The sequence below is a fragment of the Phyllobates terribilis genome, unplaced genomic scaffold (genome assembly GCF_046119375.1).
Source record: "Phyllobates terribilis strain yellow unplaced genomic scaffold, ASM4611937v1 Scaffold_8__6_contigs__length_399053987, whole genome shotgun sequence".
Taxonomy (NCBI): Eukaryota; Metazoa; Chordata; class Amphibia; order Anura; family Dendrobatidae; genus Phyllobates; species Phyllobates terribilis.
The window spans coordinates 337,983,076-338,010,720 of record NW_027362768.1 but is presented as its reverse complement, the minus strand read 5'-3'; the positions used below and the strand labels follow the sequence as shown (position 1 = coordinate 338,010,720).

General features: G+C 41.1%; 1 protein-coding gene across 4 annotated transcripts in view; it reads left to right on the top strand.

Annotated features, from left to right (window-relative positions):
* PRICKLE2 (prickle planar cell polarity protein 2) overlaps positions 1-27,645 on the top strand; it is a 316,460-nt gene that overhangs the window by 261,157 nt on the left and 27,658 nt on the right. For 3 of the 4 annotated variants that reach the window (XM_073644673.1, XM_073644676.1, XM_073644675.1), the window contains 4 exons: positions 7,211-7,324; positions 14,509-14,646; positions 18,001-18,204; positions 22,856-23,042. In XM_073644673.1, the coding sequence (XP_073500774.1) occupies positions 7,211-7,324; positions 14,509-14,646; positions 18,001-18,204; positions 22,856-23,042 (643 nt within the window). The remainder of the gene's footprint in view (positions 1-7,210; positions 7,325-14,508; positions 14,647-18,000; positions 18,205-22,855; positions 23,043-27,645) is intronic. The other variant, XM_073644674.1, reaches the window with a different exon arrangement.

The following is a 27,645-nucleotide window of genomic DNA, read 5'->3' as shown; positions in this document are numbered from 1 at the left end:
TTTAATTTTGCTATGCTGTCAACCTCTTTAAGACATAGGAATAGGTTTAGTGGGTATGAGCCTAGAGGTGTCTCAGTGGGATGATTTTAACTTGGTGCCTCGCACAAATATAGGGTGTTATGTTTTGGGGGTACTTTGCTTTTCACTGCAGAATTAAAGGGCCTCATCCTGTTCCTTTTTATGCTTTATGTCTTTTGCCCATTAAACAGATAGATTTAAAAAGTGATGACGACTTTACGAAGCAACTTTATTTATTTTTTTATCACATTTCAATTTGCCAATCGGCACAGTAATTACTATGCTGCCGTACTTGCATCTATGTCGGAGGCACATCACGGCTCTCTATTTTAGTCAGTGACAGCTTGCGAGCAAACTGTTCATTTTTTCCCCCCTATTTTAAATAGATGTTACATTTCATTATTCATACCTTTTTAGATGTGTTTTGCATTCTATAAAAATGACGAAAATTCTATGGTTTGCAAAAAAACGTCTTTCCTGTGTTTTTACCGCGTAGTACAGGCTGGTAAGATTTTGGCTTTAGTATTCGAAGGGTTATATGGTATTGTCAGCACTGACAGGTAACTAATAAGCTTTATTCACACATCAGTCTTTTTGATCAGAATTTAATCAGTATTTTGTATGCCAAAGGCAGGAATGTCTGCGAAACGCAGAGCAGGTTTCATTCTTTCACTCCTGGTTTTAACATACAAACACTGATACAAAATACTGACCAAATACTGAGGTCTCAAAGGGTATGACCGTCTCAGACTTTTATGTCCTATCCACACAAAAAGTCATGAATGTATGATAGGTCCCAAAGGTGGAACCCACATCTATCTTAGAGGTTGGAGCTCAAGTCTGCATTGACTTTATGTGACTGCAGACTTATGAATCTTCATGGCACGCAATGGGTGCGTTGTCAGGATTCTCCTGTGCCAAATGCATACAGGCGGTCACATGCCAACTAGACGTGCGTGACTTTGCTTAATACCAGCGAATTGAGCGAGGCTGGACATGTCTAGTCTGAATGTGGCTGGAAGTAGGCAAATCGCATACTTGAAGTCACATTACTGTCTGCTCCCAGCGCTGGTATCGGAGAATCCTGACAGCATGCACTGTGCGCGCTGTGTAGATTCACAAGTCTGCACTCAAACAGGACGGCTGCAGACTTGAGCGCCAAGGCCGGACAACCTCTTTAAGAATGTAGCCCAATCTGACGCTGCTGTGAATAGAAAGGTTGGATAGAACGCTCATCATAGATGGGTGTTGTTACATGGTACTTGTTAAAACGAACACTTTTGCCATTTACCGTTTAACATTTTCAATCATTCTTGAGATATTCTTTTCTTCTTTTTTTTTTTTTTTTACACCTTGTTGCCAAAGAGACTGATCACCATTGCACCTCTTCATTCTTGACGACTTGGAATGGGGCACCATTCTCGAGATGTGTACAGGTCTCTGAGATGGGACCCTTATATATCAGACAGCTATGTAGATATGCCTTGAAGTGTCTGCGATAGAATTACCCCTTTAAGACACTTTTCACATCTGCTTAAAACGGGATCCATCAGGTTCTCTCCTATCAGTGTGTCTTTAGAGTGTGAGGGGAAACCGGAAAATCCTAAGGAAATCCACACAAACACGGGGAGAACATACAAACTTCTTCCGATATTTGTTTGATTTTGGTATAAAGGGCATTTCATTTTTTCAACTGTTTTTCCTGGCCCCCATTCATCTGACAAAAAAAAATGTTTAGTGCACACAGCTCCTATGCAAACTTATGTGTCTCTATGGTAACAGACTACAAACAATCTCTGTGTGAAGTCTGATCCGACAATCGTGTTACCCCACTTCCTCCGGTGCTACTTTTTTAGGAGATGGAAGAGATGTAAGGAAGGACATCATATTACACACAGGGTTTGCTTCTACTCTATTCATAAGTCTGCAAAGTAGCTGCATACACAAAACGGTAGGATTTTTTGTACTGGCAAAATTACGGTTTTTTTTTTGTTTTTTTTCGTTCTATTGGAGCAATACAAATTGTTGCTAACAAATATGAACTCCTTTTAAAAAAGCTTCATGAATAAAATATAAAATTCTAAATAAAATATTTGGCTGTTTATTAATATATCTGTGCCCAGAGGGCACTCGACAGTTCACAATGGCAGAGTAATTTCTGCTGAAGATGTTGGCATATTGTCAGTTTTTTCTCATGCTTTTGGACATGTGAGGCCCTTATTTATACTGATTTATATGTAAGTGGTTGTCTATTATAAAGGGACATAATGTGACCGACCCTTCAGAATCATCGGCTGCCTTCCGGCGTTTGTCCCGCTCTGCAGCACTTCAAGAATCTGTTTCTCCAAATTAGCTTTCTTCTTGCATTCAAAGTGCTCGGAATAAAAAAAAAAGGAAAATATCCAGAGGCTTGAATACGTACGCAGACTATTTGATTACATCTGTATGTTTTATTGATAGAGACGATTTTCTTGAATATTTACTCTTAATTCTGCTCATTTAGGTGAACTCTTTCCAGTAAATTCTTACTTCGTCATAATTTCCTCTAGAAAACGTGGCCGACATGCCCACCTCAAAGCCGTGAGTCACCAACCCTCCTCTGCATTAATGGAAAACGCGTTTCTGCATATTAACACTTTGGCGCGGTAGAATTAGTCTTTGCTTTTCACTTATCAAAACTTTTTCTATAAATTTGAGGATATCATACTGTCACGGGTGTGTAAGGTTTGACAGACAGTCATTCTGGATCCGGCTGTAGAAGGTCTCTGCGCTTGGCCTTGCAGACACCTTCTTGATCCTTTCATCATCCCTCCCTCTGTAGGACCAAGCAGTGTTCTCTACCTTCTGCTGCTTATTAACACACCCTTGCTGGATCTTTAAATATACTCAGTTTCTCCAAAGAGTTGCTGGTGATAGAGTTAATTCCTCTGTTCAGGTCTGGAATTCTAGTAGTCGGCTAGATTCTCCTTGGAGTTCCTTTGTGGATTGTAGTCGTGATCTCTCTGGTGTCTTCTCAAGAGCTAAGTGTATCCCATTGTCTCTTTCCTTGGTTTGTCTTTAGTTGCAGTGGGGTTGACTAGTGCTCACCCCTCCTCCTCCCTATCTAGGGCCTACCTGTAGGGTCAGCCTGAGCTAAGGTATCCTGCTCGGCGATAGGTGCGGAACCTATTTAGGGATGCTAGGGGAGTCAGGTGGTGTTAGATCTGCTTAGGGGTCTCCACTCCCACTTTCACTAGTTGCTGGGGTACCCCCCTTTTCCCGTCGTCATATGCTGGGTTCTTCCAATACCTCGCATTACACCTACTTGCCAACATTACTGTTGGCAGAATAAAGATGTTTAGTCCCAGACACGCCTATAAACGCCCCCCCAAACCAAATGGGACCACCCAACTTTGAGTATATTTGCATAATCCTGCCTCTTTCAAACAAGGGCGTTCCCAAATTTGCCCAATATTTTTGGAAACCATTCCAGCTACTATCAGAAGTAAATTTGAGATATGGTGATTTACGTAGTCAATCATCACAGATCTGGTCCAAATTCCTAATCATGTTATATTGTGTCAATATTGGGACAACTCACCTGTGATCTCTGGAATTGCTTGTAAAGGGGTTATCTGGTTTGAAAACAACGTATTAGAAAATTTTGAGGATCCTCATATATCGGCCAAATCAATGGGCAAATAAATAACATAAGAGGGTCTCTGATGCTGGAGGACTCATGCCATTGAATCCACTCGACTACATGTAATATTTAATTTCTCCTGTGGGGGAGCTGTGGGATAATTCAACATTTCTTTCCAGGTTCCCTACTAAATTTAATTTGATTAATTTAAGTTCTCAGTTACGTATATATGAACAGCTTATTATTATTAGACATATCGATGAGCAGTAATTTAGAGGGTCTCTCATGCTTGGAGGACTCACACCATTGATTCCACTTGACTACATGTAATACTTAATTTCTCCTGTGGGGGAGCTGTGGGATAATTCAACACTTCTTTCTGGGTTCCATCCAAAAGTTAATGTTAATGCGATTAATTTAAGTTCTTCTTATTCAAGCAAGGACCTTCCTTACAAAAAAACATTTAAAATTATAAACTATACCTTCAATGAGCCCATAGAGTTAATAGTTAACTTTCCAACCAGGGAAGACATTAACTATTAATGTTAAAATCCAATTCAAACATGAAATCTTTAACTATCCCCTAATGTGCCTCACATTATTTCAATGTTATTCTGTGTATTTAGAATGCTGCAGAGTGTGAAGCACAGGAAAGGCTACAGACTGCGCTCTGCGCAGCAGCACACAAGCCACATGCAGTGTGTAAACTCCACCCACTGCGGGGAATGGAAGAGATGATTGGTTAATAATAGCTTTTCATCATCTACAGGAAAAAAGAAAGCAGCTTGTACTAGAATCAGTGGCCAGCAGGACACACTGGGCTATTGACTGGTCAAGGGATATGCCATTTGCTATTGTAATGCTCATGGTCTACAGCTGTCTATATACAATGTCCCTGCTGATACAAATAGGGAGATTTAGAAAACAAATATTTCAAATAAAATATGATTTAATACGGCACTAAAACCAAAACTTAATTTAGAAAAAAAAAAAGACATTTTGTACCCTCCACAATCTTCCTTTTTTTGCTGTCCTGCAATGTAGAGTTCATATTGGCACTTTCATATCATGGCAAAGTCTGAACAGAGAAGTTTCAGAGGTTCCCTCGAGTTTTTCATATTCACTTTAGTACCGAGTGTTGTACTTACGGTGGTACCTTTATCATTAACGGCCCCCATATTTTTTTAAGTAATGAAGACCTTCACAATCTTCCTTTGTTTCCAATCCTCTTGTTTTATTTTTTTTATATCATGGCAAAGTCTGAACAGAAAAGTTTCAGAGGTTTCCTAAACTTTTTCTTATACACTTCAGTACAGAAATTTGTGCTTATGGTGGGTACATCCGTCATTCCATGCAGTCCCCTCTTAAAGGTGATAGCTTCTGCTTGCAGAATTGGGATTAGCGGCTCCCCATGTTTTCCCAAAAGGAGGGGCTTCCTGAGACTGAACACCAAACTATTAAATATTTGTCTAAGGATATAAATGTCTAAAGTGGAAAACCTCTAAGTGCATCTATATGTCCATCGAGGGTACACAAACTACAGGGAAAACAAGTTTTCCGAAACTGGTACAGGCGCCAGACGAAGATCGGACATTCCTGAAACATAAAGGCAGGACAATAGAAGAGGGACCAGGGCGATGTTTTTTTCTAATAATGCAGATTTATAAATTGAAAGTTTGGTACCAACCCCAATGGGCATTAAATGGAAGCTATTGGCGATTGCCAGTCAATGTTTCCCCTCTGCATCCGTACCGCGCACCAATAATGAGGTCTTATGCCGTTGATGGGCTAAATTCATTTATCCGGGTCACTGTAATCTGTACCTCCTCTGTGCCCATCTGATGCGGGCACTTTAATGGTACGGGCACCCAGCAGAAAAACAAGCCTTTGAACAGATTTCATCTGCTAATCATTTTAGCAAATTGTGGAAGAAAACTCTGAGGGCTTGCAGTGTGGGCGGAGGCGCAGACAACATATTTATTGCCAAGACGAAGCGGTAACAGCTGTTGTACAGGCAGGTGTTGACATCTTCTTTACATTTACACAATTTTCACCGCGGAGATGACTTTATTAATTAGTGTTTTCGGAGAACATTGGAGGGTTTATTAATGTGCAACTTCCTTAGACGATCTCTGGCCCTAGTTGAGCTAATAGGGTGGAGGTCCTGTGGTCGGGATCAGAGGTGGTCCTATCATTGGTGCAACCTGTGCAGCTGCGTATGGGTCCACATCAAATGATAAAGCCGCTTCCGTCACAGATATAAACAGGGGCCCATATCCTGTTCTTGCTTTGGGGCCCTCTTCGGTCTGTGTCCGCCACTGGTCCGGATCCTTCTCTTTTCGGCAGGCTTAGGTAATCATCTGATTGCCGATCCGCTAACAATTTAGAATGCAAAATTCAAGTCTTGCTGCAAAATCGCCTGGGAACTCCCCCAAAAGTCCACCTTTTGTGTGTAATTTTGCTAAACCCTGCCCCTTCTTCAGTCCAGTTCCTGGAAAAGTCCTTGCAAAATAAAGGCTATTGGCAAGTATGTGATTGATGACCGAAAGCCTGGAGCTGCACCACTGATACTCTGTGTTTTTACATGCAACGTTCCCCTTTCTAAACACCTTTTCCTCCCCCAAATGTGTGTCAAGACTGACTGTGAACTCTCATCAAAATCTATACATATAACTGGCAATATTACATATAAACCAGACCCATTATAGACTTAAAGGGATTGTCCACCTTTGGGGATGGTTTTTATTTTTTAGTTGAACGCATGTATTTGGAGCTAAAAATCATTTTTGCAATTGGGGTTCATTAAAAATTTTGCACCGTTTGGCTTTTACAGGCTCTTTTTTGTTTCCACTCAACTTTGATGTGGTCTGTAATCATCAATGAGCTGAGAGAACCTTTTGGTGATATGAAGCTGCATAAGGTTTTCATGACAAACCATGTGTTTGAGTGAAATTAGGGAATTATGTCATCAGAATCAGTCAGTAGTGCATCCTCAGGCTTTGGGCCTGTAAATTCAAGTGATCATATCTCAGCCTAGAAATAAGATATGTAAAAAACGGTTTCACATCTTTATTTACAATAAAGAGCCTTTCTAACATTGTCTTTTGTTGGGTGTCCTTTAAATACAAATATACCCCCTTTAAATACACATTTCTTGGCCCCATTTTGCCAAAGGTAATACTCAGTAGTCGGATTACATTCCTAACACTTGCTACTTATACTTTTTTCTCCCCCTTCTATCCCCTGCCTCAAGCTCACGGCTCTGGGCTGACACATTTCCGGACATTAGATGTTTTACTACCATTATTGCGCGATAGGCTTACAGAAAACACTTTGGCTCCATACATGAGGCTCGGTGATCTATTTTTCATGTGTCCTGATGGAATGCAGCCTGATTCTGGGAAAGGCGCTTTGTCTGTTCTAGTAACTGTGGCCAAGCAGATTTATACTCTGGAAAGACAAAAATATTAGTTCTGCCTTTTATTTTATTTTTATTTTTAATTATTTTGAGTTCAGAAACCTTGAAAATTTTGCACCATTAAAAATCATTGCCCGTCTTTGTGTCTCCAGGTTCACCAGTATTATAGCTGCTTACCCGATGATAAAGTTCCCTATGTAAACAGCCCCGGCGAGAAGTCGAGGATCAAACAGCTTCTACATCAGCTGCCTCCCCATGACAATGAAGTAAGTACTGATGGACTCAAAAAGTTTCCAATTTTCACCATAACTCCAGCAATATTCAAAAGAGAAAAAAGTTTGGTGCATCTTAGCTACCAATTGGTCCAGTCTCACTGGTCTTGCTCTTTTACTTCCGATTTTTGGGGCACATGATGGATCAACCCTTTTACTTGCTGGTCAAAACCGAATACATGAGACATTCAGCACCAAGAATGAAAAATGAATGAACCATCCTCTGTTTTCTCAATCATTAAACCCCAATAAAGAGACCACATTGCATTTCCAATATTATTTACCTTCAGTGCCATTCACTTGGTTGCAGCTGTGCCTGGTTCTGTATCTCCGTGCCATTCAAATACACAGTCGCAGTACCAGGCAAAACTGCGACCAAATGTTCAAAGCTGTGCCTAAGCAAACAATTAATGGGGCACATTATGAGCTGATGTGTCTGACCCCTTCATTCAGCTCTCAGTGGGGGTGCATGGAATCAAACTACCCATTTATCAAGTAATAATGGCCTTTCCTAAAGATCCATTAAAAAACAACAACAACAGCATAGGACCCTTAATGGGCGCATGTTATCATGATGTATGTATTAAGCATTTCCCCAAAACCTTTTGATTTTGCACCATAAAAGTGGCAAAAAAGTTTAAAGATAAAACTAAAGAGCATTTTTTTTATTTTGCACAAGAAGAGCCATTAAGCTCTTTTCCCATTTTTAAAAATTTGTCACAAAAAATGGCAATTTATACCAAAAAGAAGAGTAACTTAAAAAAAAAACAGCCAATGAGGAATCTTGTCCTAAATGTGTATGACCGAATTATAGAAAGCACGTCAGATGATGGGGAAACTACTTTATCAGATGATGGGGAAACGACTGGATCAGATGATGGGGAAACGACTGGATCAGATGATGGGGAAACGACTGGATCAGATGATGGGGAAACGACTGGATCAGATGATGGGGAAACGACTGGATCAGATGATGGGGAAACGACTGGATCAGATGATGGGGAAACGACTGGATCAGATGATGGGGAAACGACTGGATCAGATGATGGGGAAACGACTGGATCAGATGATGGGGAAACGACTGGATCAGATGATGGGGAAACGACTGGATCAGATGATGGGGAAACGACTGGATCAGATGATAGGGAAACGACTGAATTTGACAATGTTGCTTGAGTGATATAATAAAGGATATTTAATTGACCTTCTTTATGAAATAAGGAATAAATAATCATTTTATATTTATAGTGCCAACTTATTCTGCAGCACTTTACAAATCAGATTGTTAATGTTTATGGGAGGCAAATGATGTTTGATTGCTACTCCAGCTCTCTGTAGGAGTTTGACTTCTTTTTACTTAAAAACTCCACTAATAGTAAGCAGGTTACTCTTGGACCTAGTGATCAACTGTGACCGGCAAGAGAACCTGGAAGTGTTTAGTTTTCCTTCACTGCCCCCGCAGGACAAATAAAGAATTACTCCTTCCGATTACAAACAATGGGCTGTCCATTGAGTACACTCATTGTGTCCTCCAGAACTTGAGACGTCCTTTGTAGCCAATGAGTCTAATAGATGGGGACAAAAATGAAAATAAAATTGTGTATTACTTGGAACACATTATGGGCGCCAAGTCTTTCCCATAATAACAACCAATTGGAGTCCATATATTTTTTTTTAAATGCAGGTTAGAAAGTAGAATCTACTGTTGGGTTTTACGGAGAAGGACACATTTGTTAGACACAGCTTTGCTGCACACGTTTTTGACATGGTCTTCGCATGGGCAAGTTATTTTTATGTTTTTTTTTTTTTTTTTTACAATGCCCTTAAAACGCTAGATTTTTATGACTGTAACATTATTCTCCCTTCACCAGTGTTTGCAGCTGATGATTAATAGGATCGCCTGTCCGGTCTATGAATTCCATATGTTTACAGTGTAGGGTATACATTCCACTTAGGCATTTCTATTAATATCTGGTTTTTATTACATGTGCATATTTGTGGAGGTTAAAGGTGGCTTCTTGACCCTTGGTCCGCTCAGTTGATTTGTAATGTTCATAAATATAAATTTGACCCAGCCATTTTTGGGTAAATCGGCACGGACGACGAATTTTATGGCATATTTTAATATCATTTTAGAAAATAATATTCCTTTACATCTCCTCAAATAAAAACCAGTTGTCACTCATGTTCGTGTCTACAGAATTAAGCTACTTTTTTGAAAAAAATGTAGACTGGAAATGGGGTCCTCCCCCTGACATGTACGATGATAGGAAAAGGGGGCCACATGCTTGGCGTGTACATATTGTGGTTACAACCCATTGATTCCCATATCACTGCCGGTGTGTGGACCTTGGCAGAGAGGTAAACTGGGAACGGAGTGCGGTTGGATCAGGATCATTTTGGACGCGCACAATTTTAAACAAACCTGGTCACATTCCAGAATGTCAATAAATAATAGACGGAGATTCTGCAAAAAGTTGGGCTTGGATAAAAGCAAAAAGAAAAGAAAGATGAAATGAAAGATTGGAAATCTGACTCAGAAAATGATCTCCAACTGAGTTTCCATATGTCTTAAGGGTTAATTCATTTTTTGAGATCTTGGAATGAAATTAAGATAATTAAATTCAACCCATATGCTGGCATTTTTCTGATTTTTGTATGAACTTTAATCTTATTATTCTCTATTGCATCTGTAACGTAATCCATATGCTAAATGCTTCATTTCTGAAACAGAAGAACTAATACATAAATATATGTTTATACACGTAGGAACATCTTTGTCATTCTCAAATGTCACTAGTATTTACAGTCAGATCTCCCACCCATGAATATTACTTCTCTGGGGCCCATAATGTGGAGATCTTTGAAGCATCTTTTGGTTTGATTCATCCAGAACTTGAAGTCAAGTCAGTGTTGCCTTAATCCTCCATCTATACTTTTCTGGATAGGACCTTCCTAACATCTCCACAATGTAGGCTCCTTGTAGTATAAACTACAGTTTTATAGGAACACACCCACGAGCAACTTTTTGTCATCCTCAAGTCCAAAAGGACCAAATGCACCTTAAAATAAACATTGGGCAAACCTTATGTACTGGGCAGAATTGGCCAACCACCTCTGGTGTATGAGGGATGACGGCTACTCTAAGTGTATGGCCACTTTTTTGTCTCTCATCCACATTAGAATAGAGACGGCCAAACTTGCCGATATTGGAAGGATTAGCCGACAGTCTAATGTGTATAGGGGCCTCTCGACTCTCCCCGACATCATCTGTTGAAGAGAAGAATAGGCACATTGGATTTCTAAATGCCGATCCTTTTGTTTTCCCTAGAGTTGAGCCACCACCAGAAGAGTCTGGCAGAGGCAATCTCATAGAGGGTGCAGGGACGTTTGGCCAAGCAGAAACTTCCGGTCTATGTGGGAGTCAGGAGAAATAGCTCGGCCAACAGCTATCTTTTGTGTATGGGGTCTTTAGAGGTTTCTCTGTCCAAAGCTTGGGGACGTAGAGATTCCTTCCCCTTGCTATATGGGACCTACCTGATATCTCAACATTATGGGTTCCAGGGAAAATATTTGGCGGTGGACCATAAATTGGGTTATACTTTAATGATTTACTCTCAAAATCATTTTAGTAGTCTTGGGTGGAGACATTATGTAAGGAATTGAATATCTTTCCCTGCAGTTTTCCCTGTTTTGGCACACCTTCTATGACAATGGTTATATTTTTTATGCTTTTCTGTGCATATGGATGCCTTGTGTATATTCTTCTTTTGTAGGCATGTGCCAACCTGGGAAATTTAGCTAACATCATAACTGAACATTTAGGTAACCTCAGGTTCAACAGGGTTTAACAGTAGGCTGCACTAGAGAAGTAGTTTTCTTCCTACTAGAGAACTAATTTACATACTTTTTTTCCCATGTTGCATTATTTCAGCTGGATCTGAGAGAGCTAATACCTCCAGAAGAATCTCAGTCCCTTCAATATTATGATGGACTTGAGCCGTTCTACACTACGAGTCATGGTTCTTTCTTTGCCAAAGGAGTAACTCCACCCAATATGGGACATCCAGTTTCCGATAGAGTTCCTCCCATCTTCCTTTAGAAGAATTGAGGGTTTGGCGGTCTCACATATAGATTATTGGCTCCTGGTACATTTTAGTTTGGCTAACCAAGCCATATTCTCTAGCTGGAATAAAGGTCCCGGGGTCTTTTCCATGTCTCTAACGAGAACAAACTTGTGTTATATAAACCCGTGTATCTGGCTTCCACTGACAAAAGGTTCCTAGTCTCATCCCTTTGATGTTGCTCCACGGGGTGAGATTCCTTCATGGTCTCCACACAAGAACAAGTCAATCAAACCTCCTTACTTATGGTTCCACCTGTTAGAGCGCTTGAAGTGCCATTGGTAATTATGAACAGTCTAGAATATGCCATTTTTGGGGACGGAGTCCAAGTACAGGTTAGATATATAATATTACTTTTTGAGATAGATCAGCTTACATTTTTTTATTATTTTTTTTTTCCATTGTTTTTGATATAATGAACCTCCACTTCCATCTCACTTGCTTGCTAGCAATACTGTTAGGACGGATTTTCTCGGACGAGTACTATCTGTGGTTTTCATGGATAGCACTCGTACCTATGACAGTCTTTGAGGTTGTGCACGTCCAATTTTTTTCGTCGGACTGAGTGTTCTGCGGATAAAACATGTCCAATTTTGATCCAGATGTTGGATAAAAATCATCAATATAAGTCTCTGGGTCTGTGAAAATAATTGGACTTCATTCAGATGACATCCGAGTGTGGTGCAACTTTCTTGATGGACTGATAGAATAAAAAATAAAGGTTTTTCACTTTCTCACTTCTATCTCCTCGTCCAAGAAAAGCTGATGCCACTCTGAACAAAGTTTGATCCGAATAATCTGACCATTATTCTCAGATGTGGAGAAGACTGTTGTGTGACCCTACTTTTAGGGAGAATGCAAAGGCTTAATTCAAAGGGCTTGTTTTGTGAATATAAATTATCACCTGTCCACAGAATAGGTGATAATTTATAAGTCGGTAGGAGTCGGACCATTGGGATTCACACCGATCAAAAATTGGGGCAGCAGTGCACATGCTCAACCACCGATTGTTTTATTCCCTATGGACCTGTCGAGTGCTGCTCTTGGATTTTTCTGGCAGCCCGATAGAGATGGAGCGGCGGTGGATAAAAGTGCACCATTCTGCCAATCAGTGCAGCTCCCATCCATTTATAAATGATTGCCTATCCTGTAGATAGGTGATAACTAGAGATGAGCCAATGACTTTGCGCAACCCTAGTCCATGGTCCAGGTCAGTGCTCTTTGGCTGTGGACAGGAGCTGCTTGAATTTCCTTACCCTTCATAATCCCAGACTCGGATTACGGTAAACTGGGCTGGCGAGATGTCACCAATGTGCCACACAACTGATGCCACGCCAAGCCATGCCGAGAAATCTGGAAGCTCGAGAAATTCGAGAGCACTGACCTGGACCATGGACCGAGGTTACGCGATGCCATCCTCTCATTTCTAGTAATAACTTATCTTCATCGGGCAACCCCTTCAAATTGGCCATGCATATCAGATCAATGCCGGCTGAACCTGTTCATTTCAGACCAGCCAATGGGGACCTCCTGACTTTTACCCATCAGATGATACCATGAGAAAGGAGGATTGGGCATGTTGAATTTCAGTGCCAGATTCTTTTTTTGTCCATAGGGAAGATAATCTATCGCCAAAGATGTCTGGGAGTGGTTTACTCCCTTCTCTCCAGAACACATGCATGGGTCTTCCGAGCAGATGGTGCATGTGTGTAGAGGGTAGGCTAAATGGGCTGTGGTTCACTAACTTAATGGACCCATGCCCTGTGTTATATTCATTTTCCCATCTTATATTGCCAGTTCGGTAGCATCGGAGGCGAATTGTACCACCCGCTTGGTTGGTTTTTGTGCGCGGCCCTTGCTTTTGTGTTTTCAGGAGTAATTCTTGCATCTTGTGGAAATCCCCGAAGCGAACAATGGTTTAAATATGATATTGGTCGTAAGCAGCAGGATGCTGTGCTCCAGCCACGGTCTCTATCTGGAAAATGTTAGGATGACATTTTCTCAGTGGTAAGAGCCGGCGTAATGTCTTCTCATAGCTTTCAATTTTTAGTGTCTCGACACAGATTGGACTGAGATTTATCCCCTATTGGTTTAGGCACGCTGCCCTGTTATACGAAATAAGATACATAAATAAAAACGCTGTGGTGTGCAACTTTCTATATTAAAGGGATTGTCCTAGATTTTTTTTTCTTTATGAAATTGCTAAATCCAGGAAATGTGATAAAATTACAAAATAAGTTATATTCACCTGGTAAATCCTTCTCCGCTCCATTGGCTCCCTTGGGTTGATCTGCTGTGATGATGTGCTATATTTGCAAATGTGACCGGTGCAGCCAATCACTGTCCTCAGTAGGGGCCTACTGAGGACAGTGATTGGCTGCAGCAGTCACATGCACATAAACAGCAATGCACGACAAATCAACAAGATCAATGGACCACCGGAGCTGGAGTGCCGAGGCAACAATGTAATGATCATGGGAGTGGGATTTATTTTTTATTTCACCATATTCCTTGCCATTACTAGATTTTTATACATTTTAGGACACCCCCTTTAATAAACGTTATTAACGTAGGTTTTTGTCCTAATCGGTTATATCCGGCATTGCAGATCCTCAATACCACATGTAACCTGTGGTTTGATGATGTACTTTTTTTTTTTTTGGAATAAAGGGGTCCCCATTTTGGAATATTTCCACTTATTAAGGTCCTTTGGTTATAGTATAACAAAGTATCCACTCACTAGAACCACCAGCGATCAGCTATAAACCAGCAATCAGGCAACAAGGGTTTTCCTGCAGCGCCTCCGCAGGACAAATGAAGTATTACACAAAGTCCATTTAGGTCAGATGGTTGTTTATGTACTGCAGGACACTGCAGGTCCTCCAGCGTGAGACACGCTCTTTGCAACTGCTCATATTTTAGTTTTTACACTTTCATTTCTTCCTTCCCTTTAAAAAATAATTTTTAGGAAAAACCTTAAAAAGTCTTTGACGTTCAGTGACTCATATAATTGCAGAATGTTGCAGAACTGATTTTTTTTTCTTCCTTGCACAGGTCCGCTATTGCAATTCCCTGGATGAGGAAGAGAAGAGGGAGCTCAAGCTGTTCAGCAACCAAAGAAAACGAGAGAATTTGGGGCGAGGCAATGTCCGGCCTTTCCCCGTGACCATGACAGGGGCCATCTGTGAGCAGGTAAAGGGTTTGACTATTGACCAGTATCGGCATTTGTGAGATAAAGCAACCATTTAATTAAAGGTTTTTTTTTCAGTATATATTTTTTTAATTATTTAAAGGGCTGGTCTGATTTTTTTAATAAATGGGCTCAAAGCAGAAATTGTGTTATAAAATAAATAAATAAAAAATTGCTCACTCATGCAATCCCCCTCTGCTCCAGCACACTTTGTACCGTACATCCTTCATGTGACCAGCGAAGCCAGTCGCTGTTCTCAGCTGTGATGTTTCCATGCATGGTATTAGACTGCTAAGGCCAGCGATTGGCGTATGTGATTAATATTTTGCCCTCCTAAAAGCCTTTCCTTTGCAGTCACCTGATCGCAGTTGCGTTTGAGGCATCATGGGATATTTTTGGGTAGTTTTTAGCTTATCATTAATCTAGGTACACTCTGGGCTCCAAGGAATCAAAAAGTAACTCACCAGTTACGCCCCAACTTTTGCAAAAATATTGTATATTTTCCACCTATTAACATTATTCAGCAGTTATATGCTGTGAATAAATGGAGGCAACATTATTTACAGGGATACTTTTTTTTTTTTTTCAAGAAAGCTCAAGGCTTCCATAGTACAAACAGACTTTAATTGCATGGCCTTTAGCTATTATTTGACACCTTCATCCCTGTCCCTTTTGTGAGGCCTTCCTATGGGTCCATCATCAAGATGAAAGGCATTGGGTTCAGGCTGTAAATTTTGACAAATGTTGCCCCAGTAGCAGAATGTCTCCGGTAACGCTCAAGGTATCATAGACTTGCAAGACGAGTTATCTGACCGTCACATTGTAGCAAAGTCTGACCTATAGACCTCCTGATGAAGGCTTCAAAAATATAGCAGTGCTTGCATCATAATTTTTCACTGGCGTAATCTCTGCAATTTACCACTCACTTAGGAATACAATATAATTTAACCTGAGTTTGACACGGGCTAAGTTCTGCCCATGACTAATGCAAATCGATGATATAGCAATGTGATCGATTTTTGTTTAAAGGGGACCTTCAGCCAGATCAGAGTGGTGAGCTTATTTTATTCCTGCTGTTTCCCTGAGTGTTCCAGTTTTTTTTTTTTTTTTTTTAAATCCGCCATACTGTTCCAGAGAAATGGACCTTTTTATATGATGCAATTTTTATGGTCTTTATGAAGGGGGCGTGGCTTACAGGGTAATTATGCAGAGCAGCCTAAAGACACGCCCCAGAGGATCTGCGAGCCACACCCCCTTTTTAAATCCATATCTCTGGAACCGTATGTCGGATTCAAAAGAAATAAAAGAATTACTCAGGGGAGAAGCGGGAATTTAATAAGAGCAAAAGCTGGCCACTTTTCAACTAGCGACAGGTCCTCTTTTAAGGTACTTTACACGAGGCTATTCAAGCTGTATCAGGAAAAATTATCTTTACAATGTTTGTTTAGGACATCGGGTGTCGTGCTGCCAGCAACATTGATGTTAGGGTCCCTGTGAAAGATGCAATCAGCTGATGAATCAACGTTATTATGATCGTTGATCACTGCTGACCCTGGCAAAGGATCGGGACTGAGCACTCTTATGTCTGCCGATTGCCCACCAGTGTAAAAGGACCAACTGGGCAAAGAGCAAGCTCTCCCTGTATGAAAGAGTGGGACAGGCAGTAGCTAATATTAAAGGGGTTGTCCGGAACTTTGACACTGATGGTCTGTCCTTAGGATAGGTCATCAATGTCTGATTAGTAGGGGTGCGACACCCGGCACCACCGCCGATCAGCTGTTCCTGGTGTTAATGGCCAGAACTGCTTAGTGGCAGAGCTACACAGCACAGCTCCGTTGACTGTATAGTGGCCGTGGCCGGGTACTGCACATCCGCCAACTATTCAAATCAATAGGGGATGGATGTGCAGTACCCGGCCTCGGCCAGTATTCTGTGCACCTCCACAGCTGAGTAGTTCCGGCCGACACCAGGAGCAGCTGATCGGCCAGGGTGTCGCACCCCCACCAATCCAATATTGATGACCTATCCTAAGGATAGACCATCAATACTAAAGTCCCGGATAACCCCTTTAACTGTCAAATCTTCTAAGAAGTCTGTTAGAGAAAATACTTCTATACTTCCTTTGTGCCGTTCCTCTGTTATTACTCTGGGAAATGTATATATGAACACATCCACAACATTGGGTGTTGCCAATCCCAAGTCTTTGGTGCGTGTCCCACAGACATTCAGTCCGATCGGTGCTGACCGTGAACGGATGGACCGTGTTGACAATAGAAAATGGTAAAATACAGTACATTTCCAGGAGGAATAACAGAGGGACACTGCAGCCTAAGAAAAGATGCTCTATCATTATTTAATTGAAAATAACAGTATCTACTAAAACAGGAGGGCTAAAAGGCCAACTAGGAGAACAGGGACTCGGGGAAGGGGGTGGGGGATAAATATAGGCTTTCTTCCTTTTTTTGTTGAATTTGCACATTAAATGGAAAAAAATATAATCTCGTTATCAAGTCATAAATTAGAGCCGGAGGGGACATGAGGACATTACTAAATGTCTCAACATTTTCCAAATCGTATAATCCGCTTATATTATTTTTTTTTTTTTCTAATTTAAAGAGAAAAAAAAAAAAAGATGGCTGCCTCCATCCACAATTAAAGACCATTTGCATCATTTCTGCAACAATGTATCAGCATTGCATTAACCTTGCAGGGATTACGTAGTAAATTTGCTTTTATTTCTTGCTGATCTCTCGGCCCCATTAGCATTTTACCTTTTTTTTTACTACTGACATAATTGCCGTTCTTACATCGGCTTTTATGACGGGTTTAATTACTGTTGCGCCGTTTGCGAGCCGAGCCGCCGAGGGTTTAGTCACAGCTCCCATTTTTATTTCTCAATCCTTTTTTTAAGAGCCTTTATTTTATTTTTTATAAGAACATTACTCCCTCCTATAATCTTGGCGTGTGAGACGTTTGTCGTTCAGACCCTTCTTTATCGTATTTTGCTGGACAGGGCCCCTGGGGAGGATTGAGGTCCTGAGGCATCACATTCGCCGTGGCTTCGTAAGGCTAAGCAATTTGTGTTATTAAATGCAGACGCTCTGGATACAAAAAAAAGAAAATCTAATAACCTCCCTGGGAGCAAATTAATGACCTGTACTGCTAAATAATGAGAAATACAATCACGTCAAGTTGAGCCGGATCCTGGTGTGTTCTAGGAATCTGCAAAAATTGCTGCGGATTTTGCTGGCATTCTAAACTTCTCATTCAATAAGAAATAAACCAGACGCCAAATGGTAATTTTTTTTGCAAAGGATACGCATTATAAAATGCACGATCACCTTCTTTTTATGCAGTGCGGAGGTCAGATCAATGGAGGGGACATAGCCGTCTTTGCATCCAGGGCCGGACACGGCATTTGTTGGCATCCGCAGTGTTTCGTGTGCACGATATGTAATGAACTGCTGGTCGACCTTATATACTTCTATCAAGATGGGAAGATCTACTGCGGCAGACATCACTCCGAGTGCTTGAAGCCTCGATGTGCAGCCTGCGACGAGGTGAGTGCCCATCAGCGCAGTCTCTCCATAGGCTCTACTACTTAGCGTTACAGTACTTTGCTTGTTTTTGCTGGCGGGTTTGAATTCCGATGGCGGAGAGTTTAACACACCCTCCTTAGTTTTGCAGGTCGTTTTGGAAGGACTACCCCTCTCCCTTCCGCAAAGAGCTACTGGGAGAAATTCAGATAATGATAAAAATAAAAAAAGCTAAAAAGATAACTACATAAATAAATATTATTAATAATAATCACAAAAATAGTGAAAAACTATCAAATAAAAATTAAATAAATCAATAAACAAAAATTGTAAAATGGTAACCCAAATATTATTAAAAATAATCACAAAAATAGCGAAAGATTATAAAATAAAAATTAAATAAATCAATAAACAAAAATTGGAAAATGATAGCACAAATATTAACAATAAGCACAAAAATAGTGAAAAAAGCTAAAATAAAAATTAAATAAATCAATAAACAAAAATTGGAAAATGATAGCACAAATATTAACAATAAGCACAAAAATAGTGAAAAAAGCTAAAATAAAAATTAAATAAATCAATAAACTAAAATTGTAAAATAACATACAGAAATATTAAACACAAAAATAGTGAAAAATTCTAAACTAAAAATTAAAATCAATAAACAAAAATTATAAAATGGTAACGCAAATATTAATAAGCACAAAAATAGTGAAAAATTCTAAAATAAAAAATCAATAAGCAAAAGCAGTAGCATAATAAAATATATTAATAATAATAATAATCACAAAATAAATGAAAAATTATAAAATAAAAATTAGATAGAAAAGGTGATTGTCGAATAAAAGTCATCATCTATCCACAGGATAGATAATGAGTGTAAGATCACTGGAGGTCCAGCTGCGGAGAACAGGGGGCCCAAATTTCCCTCCCTCTGGCTAATAAAGCTGTAGTGAGCATGTTCGACCACCACTTTTATAGATAGTGATTGGTGCTACGGAGGCACATGCTTATTATTGCTCTATTCACATGGGACTTTGACACCTTCATTCTTGTGAGACTTTGTGACCTCCGTTCTTGTGATGGTTGGTGGTTCCAAAAGTCAACCCCAGTCATATTCCCGTGACAGATAAAAAAAAAAAATGTATGATTACTGAAGGCCCGGTTGCGGACACTCCTTCCGATTTTGAGAACAGAGGACCCAAAATTCCCAGTGTGAATAGAGTGTTAGTGAGCATGTGCGACCACCTCTCCTTTAGACAGTGATTGGTTCTATGGTCGCGCATGCTCACTACTGCTCTAGTCACACAGGAGACTTTGAGACTTCTGTTCTCATTATTGTTGAGGATCCCAATAGTGATCATACCTACAGGATAGATAATAAGTGTACAATCATTGGAGGTCCGATTGCTGATACCCCTGCCAATTCTGAGAAAAGGGGACCCTGAAAATCCCCTTATTGAATGGAGTGTTAGTGAGCATGTGTGACCACCACTCCTTCAGACAGTGAGTGATGCTCTCTACAGGGAACTTTGGGTCCCCATTCTCTTCATCAATGTAGGTCCAAAGAGTCGGACCCTCAGCATTCATACATTTATGCTGTGGGCAGGCTCGGACTGGCCCACCGGAGAGCAGGAGAATTCCCAGGTGGGCCCCTGTGAAGGACTGCTAATACACTTTCTTTAAAATTTACAGAGAAATGAATCATCTAATCATCAACAGCAGGGCCTTAGATTCTATGTTACTGGTCAGCCCTTGCCAGCCCAGTTCGACACTCACTGTGGGTGGGGTATATGTGTCACAGCTGACCCTGCTCTCTTCGTCCCTTCACAATATTCTTTGCACATGCTCATTAGATGCTTCAGTACAAAAAAGAGGGTCAGGATCTGTCTGTTGCTGCTAATGTGCATGTGCATTTCCCGAAAGAACAGGAAGGAAGTAGGAGTCTAACATAGCCCCATTGGCCAATGTGAAAACTGGAAGATTTCTAGTTTTGTTTTGTTTTTATTGAGATAGTGATGTGAAAAATAAAACCAAAATTGTTAAAATTAAAAAAAAAAAAAAAAAAATTCACATAAAAACTTTATATAAGCAGTAGCTAATTTATCTGCTGATGTTGTCAAAGGGGCAGTCTACGAAAACCTAGTGTAGAACTGTCTCGACCCCCTTTCCCCCAGACCTTGCTAGGGCAATGTATCAAGTTTACCTAGACTGTTTCTTTAAGAATCCTATTAGGTGTGTCTGTTTTTTTTCCCTCTTGGGCGCCCAATAATTTTTAGCAATCTTTCAGGGATCCTGATGGGAGAAATCAGCTTTTCCCAAAAACCTGAAAAAAAATGTGAAAAATTTAATTTTAGAAGATCTTCAGACTTTTTTCTTATAGTTTATAGTCTCCACGCGTCAGTCAAGTATGTTCCTAGCACATTTCACTCAGCCATGTAATAACTCATGTCATCAGAAAAAAAACCCACATGACTCTTATTTCACAAATCTCCATTTATTGAAAGTCTCTGCTATTCCCTGCAGCAACGAACACAACGTGCGTATTGATCGGAGGTGCGCTGTTGAAGGGCCTCCATTGTGTATGAATGCCCACGGGGGTCACAGCTTATGCAGATGCTCTGGGAAATTCTTTAGTTGATATATGTCCTGGTGAGCTGGTGAGAAATAGCTGCCGTCTTATCTCACCTCGGTATGTTACAGCTCAGCAAAATCCATCCCTCGATAGAGATAAAGCAGGATTAGTCACAGCCCTGGGGACGTGCACTCATGACGAGTCTAAAGTGAAACGCGTCAGTGGAAGGAACAATAAAGTGATATTTTTTATTTGAGCTGTAAAGTATAGAAGCCACAAGGTAAATGTCTATAAGTAAAGATAGAAGGAATCAATGGACAATCCATCGCGCTCAAAAAAGTCACATGATTGGGAATGGCGGCTTTGACGTTTCATATACAGGGCATTGGCGACAATGGGAAGCTGTCAGATTGAGCATGGTGTGCCAAGTTATAGATCAGATTAATATAGAAAAACATTAAAGGGGTTGACCACTTTTTGGGAACTTTAAATGCATTTTCCTTGGGCTCAAAATCATTTTTGCCATTTGGTGTCATTCAAACTTTTTTACCATTTTGCCTTCTGTAGCCTCTGTGTTGCACTGTCTATTGCTAGCTGCAGAATGAGCAATTGGTAGGAGGGTAGGAGTAGTAATCTGCGCTGCTCAAGAAATCCGGAAGATGAGACAGAAATTAGACCATGCAGTTTATTCTCCAGGCGTTTCGAAGCTGGACCAACTTCTTCATCAGGACATCCACTTCTCCTGATGAAGAAGTTGGTCTAACTTCAAAACGTGTTGAGAATAAACCACATAGTCTAATTCCTATTTGGTTCTCCGGACTTCTTGAATACAGCAAGAAACTGCTCTATACGACGGGATCTTCCGACCTGAGAGTACTACATCAGCTGTCATACTTTGATTCCTCAGTTGTGGGTTAAACAACCCCAAAAGGTGAGCAATTCCTAGATCTCTCACCTAGACCAATTTCTCCACCAGATAAGACCCTATTGCGCTTGGAGTCTCCCTCCCCCTCCTCCTTTTTTCTAGCTGCAGAATGAGTTATCTTAGAGTCCATCAGTGAGCTCACTATGATGCCCTTATGGGAAGCTTGTAACTATTTTATCTGTCTTTTTCTGAGCTCCTCCCAACTGATTCATGATCACAGACTACATCAAAGTTGAACGTTCAGGAACACAAAGAGCCTCTGAAAGCCAAATGGTGCAATTTTTTTTTTTTTTTTAAAACCCAATTGCAAAAATAATTTTAACCCAAAATACATGCATCTAAGTAAGAGGGAAAAAACACCCCTTAGGTGGACAACCCCTTCAAGTAGGCAGTCCTATTTGGTGATTGACAGTTATGTACAGACACATAGAATGATGTTATTTACTGAATGGAGCCACCCACTGGACTCCTAAATCCATAGTAAGCAGCAACCCAACCCCATACCTTCATGTCCAATTTAATTTTTATTTCTCATATTCCAAGAGTCATAACTTTTAGGACTGCGGCACCTAAAAAGTTAAATTGAAGCAACCGGGGCTAGCTCTGTTTGCTCAAGTTTAGAGGTAGGCAGTGGCTGTACAACACAGCAGACATATGCAGTGGGATTAGCTCCTAAAGACTCTCCATAAAGTAGGTACAAGATTCCATGCAGTGGGATGAGAAAGGGTAAAAAAGTTGTATGGAGTATTTTTATACAAATTATATATGCCCTCCTGCTCCAAAATGTGCCACCCATAGATGTTCAATGTGACAAGTCCCCTTTAAATTCTCACCTCTAGAGGGAACTTTGGTGCTTATCGCATACTGTGTTTGTACCTTGTACTCACTGTTAGCCCAGTATGCAGTAAGCTTGCTAGCGCCCTCTGGAGACAGCTGCAGGCATTTAGAATTGTAGTATTTTAGTTTATGAAAATGTGGGGGTTTTATACAAAAAAAGTCATGAAGATCCTATAAAGATAAAGAAAAGCATAAAATATTTCTGCTAAAAGGTGAAAATCACTCCATACTGGTGCAGGTATCTGCTCACTTGTGCATTCTCATTTCACTAGATGGTAGAAATGCCCTGTAAGTAGAGCGATTGCCGTCTGTCTCATGTGCTTCTCCTCTGTTAGATTATTTTTGCAGATGAATGTACAGAAGCGGAGGGGAGGCACTGGCACATGAAACACTTTTGTTGCTTTGAATGTGAGACCGTGCTGGGAGGTCAGAGATACATCATGAAAGAAGGACGTCCGTACTGCTGCAACTGCTTCGAGTCCTTGTACGCCGAGTACTGCGACACCTGCGCACAGCACATAGGTAAGAGGCGCCATGGGCGGATGTGATCTCTTGGAATAAAGATGGGGGTTTCTTAGGATGGGAGGTTTGCTTTTTCAGTTGAACAAGTGAATAGTCGGGTCTTAAAGTTGATGTATTGGAAGCAGGAAAATGGGCAAGAGTAAGGATCGGAAGGAAGGTTACAGCCGCTAATAGTGCCAGTAAGAGGGTCTGACTAATAATGCCAAACATATGCCCCCATAATAAGACCAGCCAGGGTGCGGCTACAAAAAGCTTCAGCAAGGGTGCCCCCTCTTTAATGCCAGCCAGACTTCTTACATTAAAATCACCAACGAAAGTGTTCCCATTAATAGTACCCCCTAGAGTGTCCTATAATAGTGCCAACCGGGGTGTCCCATTCATAGTGCCAACCAAAATGGCCAATGCCAGCCAGAGTGCTCCCAGTAATGTCATCAACCACAGTGTTCTCATTAATAGTACCAACATGATTGCCCTGGCTACTAGTGCCAACCAGAATGGCCAATGCCAGCCAGAGTGCTCCCAGTAATGTCATCAAATAAAATGTTCTCATTAATAGACTAATAGTGCCAACCAGGGTGCCTCACTAATACTGCCAACCAGAATGGCCAATGCCAGCCACAGTGCTACCAGTAATTTCATCAACCAATGTGTTCTCATTAATAGTACCAACAAAAGTGCCTTATTAATAATACCAACCAGAGTGTGCTGCCTAATAGTGCCAACTAGGGTTTCCCATTAATAGTGCCAACTAAAATAACAAATGTTCGTCATAGTGCTACCGTTAATATCACCAGCCCTAGTATTCTCATCAATAGTATCAGCATGCGTGCCCCATTCAGATAAAATTCCCAAATACCAGCCACCATGCTCCCATTAATATCACAAGCCAAAGTGTTCTTATCATACTAGAGTGCCCCATTAATAGTGCCATCCAGAATGCCCACTAGGGTTTTCCCATTAACATCATCAACCAATGTGTTCTCATTAATGGTACCCACAGAGTTTCTTTTAGTAGCACCAACCAGCGTGCCCTACCTAATAGTGCCAACCAGAATGCCCAATGCGCACCACAGTGCTCCCATTAATATGCGAACCCAAGTGTGCTCATTAATAGTACCCGCAGTAGTGCCCCATTGATAGTGTCAAACAAAATTCCCAAGTGCTGTCACAGGGTTCCCATTTACATCATGAGCCATAGTGTCCTCATTATACCAGTCAGAGTTCCCCATTAATAGTGCCAACCAGCATGCCCAAAAGCCAGAGTGCCCCCATTAATAGGAATACTTAGCGTGCATCATTAAAATTGCTGCTTGGAGTGCTCCCATTATCACCAGTAAGAATGCCCCTATTAATACCAGCACTCAGAGTGCCCCCATTTATGCCCAACCAGTGGGTGGAACCATTGATGGAAACGCTCTAAGTGTGAATTACAAAAAATATGACTCTTGTTCTCTCTGTTAGGAGTCCAGGAAAATCCCAGTCAACCTGGGAGAGCTGGCAAGTAAGCGGCATATAGGTTTACCTCCCCAGTAGTCATTGCAGTCCAGTCCAATCATTCCTGCAACTGTAAGAAAGATTTCCCGTAATTACATTGTAAGCGATTCTCTATTCATTGACAATACCTGGAGCGACAGATCTAGATTTACACATGAGAACTGCGACCTCTAGGAGACGGAGCTAACACTTTGCTAAGAGTCTATAGACTGGGTCACATGATCCATTTTTCTAGACCCCCAAATTATTGGAAATGATAGAAAACCACTTAGTGTAATAATTGCGTAACTCGGAATGATTGAGGTGTCTTCTCCGAATAATGATCCTTCACAAGTATCTCCCATTACCAGCGAGCGGCCGGCAAGTGCATAATGCATAAGCCATGTACATCGTACAGAGGGGGACGGAGTATATGGGCGCACAGCCTCATCTTTGAAGTCCCAGTCAGCCCCTCTTCACTTTCAGCTTCTTCCAAGACCTATCACTTTTATATTTTTCGGTTGATAGAGTTGTATCAGGGCTTGTGTTTTGCATCCCAAGCTGTAGTTTTTATCATTACCATGCTGGGGTCCGTATGACTTTCTGATCTGTTCTTCTTTCTCTATTTTTTGTTGGAAGGCAAAGAAAAAACAGCGATTCTGCCATTTCATTCATTTATTTTTTATTTTTTTTGTTTCACCGTTCACAGTCTGCTTATGTAATAGACGTTCTGATATTTGTGTTTAGTATAGACAATTCCGCATAGAATTTTAAAAAATATATATATATATAAAAAAAAATTAGAAATATATGTTTGCATTATTTTATATATTTGTTATGGTTTTTAATTATATATAATATTATTTATTATATTTATTTTGTTAATATTTGTTTTTGCTCAGTACAATGCAGTGCAGTACTGTAGTAGTGCAGTGTATTGTAAAATCACTAATGTGCCATGCCCTTCACAGCTGTACAAACATAGACATGGGGGCTTTCAGTAGGTTCCTGATTAACATCTCAATGCCATTGGGGGGAGGATTGATGGGTAATGGAAGGGACGTCTTAATCAAACTCAACTTCTTCAATGCCATTGTCATGATTGACAGCAGCATCTAAGGGGTTTAGCTCTGATCGCAGCAGTGAGACTCAGATGCCGCCTGTATAGGACAGTTTATGGAGTGATCACAGCTCCTGAACCCACTCCGTACACGAATACTCCCACATTAAATTTTACCTTTGAATGCTTTGGACCTATTCCCTCCCTCTCTACTCCAGTCCATGCCTCCCCGAATTAAGACCCCTCCAAAAATTGCTTCATTCTAGGAGATTTCAGACCGATCTATTGGGACTCAGATTAGCTCTTCCAGAAGTTCGGAGGTCTCCACCTTCCCCAGGAACCTCCCTAATGTTCCCCTCTAGTGCCTCCTCCCATCAGTAGAACAAGCGTCCTAAGACCCCATTGTGCATTATAAGGGGTGTTCACCTTTCAGAAGAATTTTTATTTTTTGCAATTTGGTTTCATAAAAAAGTTTAGCAGTTTGCCTTCTACAGCCTCTATGTCTCGTTTTTGATTACTGGCTGCAAAATGAGTTATTATTATTTATTTATATAGCGCCATTGATTCCATGGTGCTGTACATGAGAAGGGGTTACATACAAAATACAGATATCACTTACAGTAACAAATAAACAATGATAGACTGGTACAGAGGGAAGAGGACCCTGCCCTTGTGGGTTTACATTCTACAGGATGATGGGGAAGGAGATAGTAGGTGGGGGAGGTTGCAGCAGGTCCGGTGTTGGTAAGGCAGTAGCTCCAGTGTTGAGGAAGCAGCGGGGTCATGGCAGGCTGTAGACTTTCTTGAAGAGGTTTTCATGTTCCGTTTGAAGGATCCGGATGTGGTGGATAATCGGACGTGTTGAGGCACAGAATTCCATAGGAAGGCGGGATATTTGGGAGAAGTCTTGGAGGCGATTGGGTGAGGAGCTTATAAGTGTGGAGGAGAGAAGGAGGTCTTAGGAGGACCGGAGATTACGTGAGGGAAAATATCGGGAGATTAGTTCAGAGATGTATGGAGGAGAGAGGTTATGGATGGCTTTGTAGGTCAGTGTTAGTAGTTTGAACTGGATACGCTGGGGAAATGGGAGCCAGTGAAGAGATTTGCAAAGGGGAGAAGTGGAGGAGTGACGAGGAGAGAGATGAATTAGTCGGGCAGCAGAGTTAAGGATGGACTGGAGGGGTGCGAGAGTGTCTGCAGGGAGGCCACAGAGGAGGATGTTGCAGTAGCCCAGGCGGGAGATGATGAGGGCATGCACAAGCATTTTAGTAGATTGAGGGTTGAGGAAAGGACGGATTTTGGAAATATTTTTGAGCTGGAGGCGACAGGAGGTGGCGAGAGCATGGATGTGTGGTTTGAAGGACAGAGCAGAGTCAAGGGTTACTCCGAGGCAGCGTATGTCCGGTACAGGGGAAAGCGTGATGTCGTTTATTGTGATAGAAAGATCAGGTGGGAAAGATATGCGAGATGGGGGAAAGATGATGAGTTCAGTTTTGTCCCCATTGAGCTTGAGGAAGCGAGAGGAGAAGGAGGAGGATATGGCTGATAGACACTCTGGGACTCTGGACAGCAGAGAGGTGACGTCTGGGCCAGAGAGGTAGATATGAGTGTCGTCAGCGTATAGGTAATACTGGAAGCCATGGGAATTTATGAATTGTCCCAGACCAAGGGTATAGATGGAGAAAAGTAGCGGTCCTAGGACAGAGCCTTGCAGGACTCCAACAGAGAGAGGGCAAGATGAGGAGGTAGTGTAGGAGTGGGAGACTCTAAATGTGCGGTTGGAAAGATCCAGGATAGGGCAAAGTCTTTGACGCCAAAGGAAGAGAGGATCTGTAGTAGGAGGCAGTGGTCCACTGTGTCAAAGGCAGAGGACAGGTGTAGAAAGAGGAGTATAGAGAATTGTCTGTTAGCTTTGGCTGTAAGTAGGTTATTAGTCATTTTGGTCAGGGCTGTTTCAGTGGAATGATGGGGATGGAAACCAGATTGTAGGTTGTCGAAGAGCTAGTCAGATGAGAGATGGGAGGAAAGTTTAGCATGAACATGTTGCTCAAGGAGTTTGTAAGCAAATGG